Below are 8,705 nucleotides of genomic sequence, written 5' to 3'. Positions count from 1 at the left end.
GTTTGGTTGCTCACCTTCCTGGACTTAGGGGGAGCTGGGAGGACCTTGGACTTAACATAGTGAAGGGAACCCTGATGGCTCTTTGTCTTTGGAGAGGGGTGGAGTGGGAGTATGGGTGGAAGGGAGGGGAGGGAAGGGGGAGGAGATGGAAATCTTGAATAAAAAAAACGAGAAAAAAAAAACTTTGAGATTTCATCTTATAGCTGTCATAATGACTAAGATCAACAACATAAGTGATAGCTCATGCAGGCAAGAATGTAGAGCAAGGGAAACACTTCTCCTTTGCTGGTGAGAGTGCATACTTATACAGCCACTATGGAAATCAATTTTACAGTTCCTCAGAAAATTGGGAATCAATCCATACTACATGACGTTTAGTCATATGTATCCAAAGGACACTCCCATCCTATAGCAAGAACAGCTGTTCAACTAAAGTTGTTGAGTTTTTATACATAATAGCCAGAAACTGGAAACAACCTAGATGTCTCTCATCCAAAGAATGTGTAAAGAAAATGTGGTACATTTACACAAAGGTGTACTGTTCTGTTCTTAAGAAAAAATGACATCATGAAATTGCGGGCAAATGACTGGGACTAGAAAAAATTTATCATAAGTAAGGTAACCCAGAAAATGAAAGAAAAATATGGTATTTATTTACTTGTAAGTGTATGTTAGCTTTTATGTAAATGATACTCAAGCTATGACCATAGCTCTATGAGGGATGAAGGATCTCACTGAGAAGGGGAAATAGGTTTTCTGGGTGGACCAAGGATGGATGGGGGAGGTAGCAAGAGGGATTAGGTTGTTGGAGAAGGGATGGAGAGAAATATGGTGGGGAAAAAGCAAGGCTTCCAGTGATAAACTGATGTTGTAGTCAGTTGAATCATTTGCCAAGGGGATCCTGTGAAGATCAGTAATAATAATAATAATAATAATAATAATAATATAATAACAATAATAATAATAAACCATCTTAATCCAAGAACAGATGGTCACTATTCAGAAACTGAAAATGGGGTCTTATTTCTTAGAACAACATCCACAAAGCTCAGTGAATGTAGAGAGGTCCAGCTCGTAGCGGCAAGGCATATTTTCCCCTATGATCTAGTCTCTTTGGTGCAGGAAAGTACTCTGAAGGTTATGGAAAAAGAAATCTAGACACCAAACAAGCCATAAAACCTTCACCCATCAATTTGTCCTGTCTGCAAGATGTTTGGGGACAATGGTAGTGCAGAACATGTAGGGGTGGCCAATCAAGTGGCTTACCTCTGGGCAGGCTGCCACCAGAGAGATTTCATGTCCCGCACTGTCTCACTCTCCAGAAACCCGACAGGACTGGTGAAAAAGAAGAAAAATCAATTAAATAATGACATCCTGAAATTTACAGGGAAATAGATGGATCTAGAAAAACCTTACACTGAGTGAGGTAATCCAGACCCAGAAAGACACATACAGAATGTGTTGACTAATAAGTGGCTTTTCAAAATAAACCAGCCTATAGGTCACAACCCCAGAGAAGCTAGACAACAAAGAGGACCCTCAGAGAGGCACACATTTATCTACATAAGAAGGTGTAAAAGTCAAGATCTCCTGAGTAAATTGGGAGCGTGCGAGTCATGTGACAGGGTAGAAGGCACGAGGGGAGAGAGAGAGAGGAGTGACGAAAACTGTATACCTCAATAAAAACAATTTAAAAATAAATAAATAGTTTAAAATATAAAAAAATCTATAATGAGAGAGTAAAAGTAGTACAAAAGAAAGACGTCAGATACGATGGAAAATACACAAGGAGTCTAGACGCTGTATCTTATTGTACTTATGTTGAATTTTTGCATGCTTAGGAGCAAAACACAACTGCTAGGAGACATGGGATTGGGAACAGGACTCAAAATTGAACAAACCCAGATACTTGAGGGCTATCTTAACTGTAAAACAGAAGCAAAAAAATGTATTTGTAAAATGGAAAATAAGAGATGCACTGTTTTGAAGAAATGGCTTTGCTTCTGTTTCCATAGAAAACAAGAGGTGAAAAATTTGTTCCAGATTATTATGGATCACGTTTGGTCAAGGGTGACCACCTGTAACTAAACAGGTGATACATATCAACAAAGATTATCGGTAGACTTCCCAGGACTTGGTCATTATCTCAAATTTTCTCAGGGACCTTAAGATGCCTTCGTCCACAGACAAGAACAAGCAGCTTAGAAAATAGAACACTCACATTCCCAGGAGTTGTATGGGAGACTTTTAGTTATTTAGTGGGTCATGGATTTTTGTTATAATTTAGGGGAATATAGGAAAATAGGATAAAAAGAAAATTATTAATCTCGGGTATTTTGCATTGGCATGGATTTTTGGTATATGATACAAATTTAAAGTTAATTTTGCTACATTGTGTATATGTTTCTATTCTTGTTGGAGGTATTGTGTTTATACAGTTCATTTAAAATTGCAATGGTTTTCTTGGGAGCGTTCTGGAGTCCAAGAGCTGAGACCGCGGCCTGTAGGTCCTGAAGAATGAAGATTTGAAAGCAAGGCCATGGAGAAACACCTGAAGCTCATTGCCAGGAATGTAATGGTTCAGGACGGGAACGTGGAGGGTGCATACAGGACCCTGAACAGAATTCTCACTACCAATGGCCTTACTGAAATCATGAAGCGGCAGCATATCTATGAGAAGCCCTGCTGCCGCCACCAGCGGGAGAGCTATGAAACATGCGGGAGGTTCTACAACATGGAAATGGCTCGAAAGACTAAATTCTTGATGAGGAAAAACCGGGCAGATCCATGGCTGGGCTGCTAAGGCTTGTGGATAGAAGGCCCACGTTAGTTCTGTGTCTGACTGTTCAACCCCCATCTGTTACCTTTCTCTACAATAAACTCAATAGCGTGTGAACAAGAAAAAAATGCAATGGATAAATAAGAAATAAGGTTAGTAGTTACTCTAAAATAATCAAACATGTAGTCACATTAGGCATGTTTTCTAGGTGAAATAGGTATCTACTTATACAGATAATTTTCAAGCACGTCAAAGACCTACAGAATATGGAATTTTAGATGTTTGATAAACCTAAGGCTTTTTATGACAATGAGACACATCTCCTGGCTGCACCAAATTATATCAAAGATGATGGGCATTGAAGAAAATCCTTCCGGAGCTTTCTTTCATTGTGGCAAGGTTAGCCATTTGGCAAAGAAACGTCTCTTGCCTTTCTCAGTTGACAATGTGCTGTGCAGATTGGACAAACACACAGGACTCATAAGAAAGTGACTGCTGAGCTTCAAGATTCCTGCTTCCCAAAAGAGTCAGCCAGACCTTCTGCAGGACACAGAGAAAGCAGCTTATGATCTGGGCCAATACAAGGTAGGAAAGTCCTTCAAATTTTCTGCATCACTGAAAAAGTCTGCCAGATACTCTAGGCCTGTAGTGAGAAAATGAATGCCCCAACATTAGAGAGAAACTTTGGGTGATTTTCCAGGAAGCAAGATGTTTCTGTTGTTAGGTGATACTTCTGGGGCACTTTGATGGAGCTGAAGACTAGATAGTTATAACTGCAGTTTTCCTTAGTTATGATAGGAAATAAATTAGGGATAGAGTTTCAGATTCACTAAGGTAGGATAGGTAATGAAGTGTTTTCTTTAAATTTGTCAGACTTGAATGAACAGGGCATTGGGAATGCAATCCTTACTTGATAATTTTTCTCATTGTATATAATCTTACTATGTTTAAGACCTTTTCTTTTTATTTATATGAAAAGGTAGAATGTGCAGAATATTAATTTAAGACACGTTACATTTGTCTGATTAAATAAACTTAATCTGGGGTCAGGAGGCTGAGTCATCAACTAGCTGACAGGAAGTAGTAGGGAGGATCTATGGTTTTTAAGTAGGGGTGGAGCAGATGGACACATTGCTTTGTGGAGCTGCAAGCTATGAGAGAAGTTTAGCTTCTTACTAGTCAATCTCTGAGCAAGAATTTCACCTCAGACTTTGAAATCCTGAGTTCTATACAAGAATAGAGATCTAGATAAAATTCCCTATAGTGGCTGTGATAAACCCAGTGCCTGAGGTAACAGAATTTCTGCCTGGCTATGGCCAGTTCAGCAGAACCAGTGCTGGTTGCTGCTGAGCTGCAACTGGTGGTTAGCCGCTAATTTTGTTATGTCTGTGTCCTGAGATGTTACATTTAAAAATAACTCTTGTACTTAAAAGTAATTGGCAAAGTTTCAAGGCATGAGAACATCCAGAGTGTGTTATGGCTATTACTCAACACACTAATCCATAGTGAAAATAAAAAAGAGCAACAAATGGGGTAGAAAGATACAAAAACTTTGTTCATTTCATCAAGGAAATGAACTTGAACACGTGGAAGAGTAGAATAAAGGGAGATAACAAAAAAGAGACTGTGATTGTGAACACAGAAGCCTGTTGCTCTCCACAGGATGGAGAGGCACGTTTCTCTGACATCAAACCTCTACTAGCCCAATACTTGAACTCATGAAAATACAAATTCATTTAAAAATAAACAGCCTATAATGAGAATTCTGGACAAGGAGTTCTGTGTTTCTGGAAAATATGCCAGGGGAAATATTTCCACGGGAAATGTGTGTATGAGTGGGATGTAGTCTCCATTCTGCACAGCAGAATTTAACAACATGGTCCTGATAGTACCAGTTGCTCAACATGAAAAGTTCACTCTCTCGGCGGTCACCAATGTTGCATCAGAGATCCACAGAGCTGCTGAGGCTAGGCATATGTGGCAATTTCAAAGTCCCTTCATCCCTGAGACTCCACAAAAGAAAGATATAAAGATTAAGATTATATTGGAGTAGACCTCCTAGGATATTTGAAGATGACAGAGCAGTTGGGCATGCCCCAAGAAAAGGTGTGTGCATGCAGAAGAGCTACTCACAAAAGATCTAGTACTATAGACAACACAGCTGGAAGGTCATGGCCACATGAGCATTTTGAAAGCTGGGTGGTTCCATCATGAGTCTCTTTTCCTGTATATGAAGGGGAAAGATAAAGTTTTCACTGTAGGGTTTTGTCTTGTATTGGTTTGGTCATTTTTGCTATTCCCCCCTCTGATTTAATTAGGGTTATTATTGCTGTGATAAAACAGCATGCCCAAAAGCCACTTGGGGAAAATAAGGTTTAGTTTGCTTATTTTATTATATGTGGTTTACATAGTTCAGTGTCAAAGGAAGTCAGGGTAGGAAATCAAGGAAGCAGGAACCTTGCTCAAGGAGCTGATACAGAGGCCATGGAGTTCTGCTTACTGACTTGCTCTTTATAGTTTGCCCAGCCCATTTTTTAATAGAACCCAGGACTACCAGCTTAGGGATGTTTCAACCCACATTGAATTGGACCCTCCCCAATCAATCACTCATTCAGAAAATGCACTTCAGTTCTACATGCCAATCTTATGAAGGGAATTTCTCAAATGTGGTCCCCTCCTCTCATAGTTTGAGCCATATTTACATAAAAATAGCTGACATGTAATTATTTATCTTTAATTTTTAAACATTTTTAAATTATTTTTTATCATTTTTTAAAACTTTTGTTCATTCTTTGTAAATAGCACATCATGAATTCAAACCCAATTTATCTCCCCTTGCATTCACCGCCCATCCTTGCAACCTCCTCCTCTAAAACAAAATCAAATTTAAAAGAAAAATCAGAAACCAAACCAAATAAAGACAGTTTTTAATTCTTTATCATTGTATATCATTTATAGATGGCTAGAGTTGTATTCCTAGATCTCAGAATAGGCTTGTACTTTGGAATATTTAGCAGCATTCCAACTGCTCCAGACTGGGGGTTTAGAAGTAAGACTGAATTTTACATTACAAATAAGCAAGAGATCATAGGGAAAAGAGAAGAAATATGGGGATTAAAACTGATATGCCTGTTTAGAAAACCATGATACTACTTATTCAGAAAATAGCCCCCAACAAAGGAACTGTGTATGCTTTACTATGTAGCCAAAACATGTATTAAAAGATAATTTAGTTACAAGAAAAAATGGACAAATTACAATGTTAAATACAAAGCAGATTTTATGTAACTACATATCAATTGATTTTAAAAAATAGTATATTTGAATATCAAATGACAAGTGGACTTGTGAAGACTAGCATTGATTGTCAACTTGCTGGCACTGTAAAATCTCTGGGCATGCATATAAAGGATTGCCTAGTTTATATTGATTGACATGATAATCTCTCTCCTACACATGACTAGCTTCATTTAGTGGGCTAGGGTCCTGGGCTTGCTCTAAGGAGAAAGCTATCTGAGCTCAAGACTGTTTTTCTCTGGTCTCTGGCTGTGGATACAGTGTGACCAACTGAGTCTTTTCTTCCCAACATGACTTTCCCTGGTTTAGACTGTATCTCTACCTTGAGCCAAAATTAACCCATTTCCTTAAGTTACCTTTGTTCAGTATTTTGTCCTAGAAGGCAATAATACAGAGCTCTGAAAACACTGTCACAGTTAATTGATATTTTATTAGATCTCTCTATCTGCCTTATCTAAGGTAAAACATTGTGATATTAGTGTATTTAACAAGATTTGTTTAAATAAAAAAAAAACAGTTGCAATGTAACTCAACATGTAGATTGCTGTGACACATTTGAACACTGTGTGTAGTTCCATTGTTGTGCTTGGTGTAATGAAAAGCTAAATGGTGAATCAGTAGGCAGGAGGGAAATGCAGTATTTCCTGGGAGAAAAAGGAAGGGAAAGAGAAATCTATGAGCACAAGGAAACATAAGGTGACATGGAGAGGAAACAGGAAGGGCAAGATGGAAGGGAAGTAATGTCACATGATAGAAGATAGATTAATATAAATAGGCTAATTTAAGTGATAAGAGCTAGTATGACCAAGTCTAAAATACAGGCTTAAACCAATATGAAAATTCAAAGAAAGCTATCAGTGTGGTATCTCTCTCATCCTAAAAGTTAAGACAATTTAGAAGTTTCCCAAAGGAAAATACAAGTTCATTTTTGTGATGGCAGTTCCCGGAACTAAAAGTAAATGTAAATTGGTAAAATTCAAGATTACTCAGAAGTAGGAACCTTCCTATTTGGAGCAAAAGGCCATGAAGATCATGTGTAACAGGGCTTCTGAGCTATAGGCAAAGAGGAGAAAGTATATGAAAGTAGATTATTTACTGAAGCATTTCCTTAGAATTTCTTTAGATTAGGATGTTATTAACTTCCAACTGAGAAGATACTGCTCATACCAACCCCTACCACCTCCATAAACCCAGATACAAACACTGCCAACAAAAAAAAGGCAACAGTTCAAAGATTCCATCATAACCCTGATCAGGACATGGCTTAAATGCTGGTTTCAATCTCTCCAACTCCAGTCCTCCCAGTTGTTGCAGACCAAAGTTGAGAAAACACCCTTTGCCCCATAGGGGCCACAGGAAATCCTCTGACTTCCAGGAGGGATGATAGGAAGAAGACAGTTCATTAAAGTTAGCTTTGATTTGCTTAGTGGTCAATTTTACAGACACTTTCTTTCTGATTAGGTTCTAATCTTTCAATTACCAATATTAAATGTTCTAGTTCCAAAAATGCTTGGTAGCCCAGTTCTCTGTGGGTACTATGTCACCTTTCGTATATGCTAAGAAAAAAAATCTTAAAGTAATGCATAAGCAATATAAGATTTGTTAGGCACAAATTTTTCCATACATAAAGAATGAAAATTGTCAAATTTGATAAGAAAATAAATTATTAATTTATTTAAATGAAGTTTTACAAGTAACCCAGACAAAAATTTCAGAAGGCAAAAGGCCATGTATATTGATTGTTTCATCATGAAATAAAAAGGACCTGACCAAATTGGTATTACACACACTGTATGACTTTACGAAGCACCTAGACAAAAATTTCTGAGTGCCACTCAAAAATTACAAGTATTTTACTTGCTACGGCATTAACAAAGGTTTTGGGTTAAATTTTTATGGGCAATAATTCTCAAACCCTCAGTTTATAGGAGAATAAAATCCCATTCCCATACAAATATTTCCAGACTATGAATGAATATTAAAACTGTTTATTTCAGAAATATTCAATAAAGTGAAAAACTGATGACAAATTTCAACGATAAGAAATAGCTTTACACCCTCGAAGCCTGTGCTTACAAAGCCATTGAAACTAAGAAAACGCTTGAATGTGTCATCCAGAAATTCTGTTCAAAAATTGTTTCTAGATAGACCCTTATGTTCTCCTCAAAACTAATATTAAAGCAACTGTATGCATTTACTGTATTGTCTTTGAAAATAGCAGACTGAAAAAAAATTAGTAAATGAGGTTATATTGCTAATTAACATACTGTCTCCACAACCTATAGTAGACTACAAAACCGTGCCTTTCATTTTATCACATAGATGAAACAGTTATCTTTCAGGGTTTAAAATTTCTGTGATCTTTATGCTTAATAAGCTCAGTAAAAGGCATTCAAATTACATCACTTTTGCCTTGGAAGTTAAATTGGGAAATATTGCATTCTCTGAGATGATAAACTCTGCTGAAGATAAATTATCATGAGAAATAGTTTTAATTGATTTACCATAATAAAAGTTATGCGACTTTGAAGTGCAAATGACACATTAAAATGAATCTCCAGTATGTTGATAATAAAGTAGCTTCTTTGTTAATGGAATTACTGACACTGCAGCTGCTTTCTGGAGCAAT

At 37.3% G+C, this 8,705-nt stretch overlaps 1 protein-coding gene across 1 annotated transcript; it reads left to right on the top strand.

The window, feature by feature from the left end:
• The first annotated feature begins 2,539 nt into the window (after positions 1–2,539).
• Positions 2,540–2,803, top strand: LOC119799735 (28S ribosomal protein S21, mitochondrial-like). The gene has a single exon (XM_038309575.1). It carries the CDS (start codon positions 2,540–2,542, stop codon positions 2,801–2,803), a length of 264 nt encoding a protein of 87 aa, XP_038165503.1.
• The last annotated feature ends 5,902 nt before the right edge of the window (positions 2,804–8,705 follow it).

Source organism: Arvicola amphibius, chromosome 13, assembly GCF_903992535.2.
Source record: "Arvicola amphibius chromosome 13, mArvAmp1.2, whole genome shotgun sequence".
In the NCBI taxonomy this organism is placed as follows: Eukaryota; Metazoa; Chordata; class Mammalia; order Rodentia; family Cricetidae; genus Arvicola; species Arvicola amphibius.
This window is presented reverse-complemented; position numbering and strand designations above follow the sequence as displayed.

Excerpts from the sequence above, each read along its gene's own strand:
- LOC119799735 (XM_038309575.1), top strand. The coding sequence starts at position 2,540 with ATGGAGAAACACCTGAAGCTCATTGCCAGGAATGTAATGGTTCAGGAC.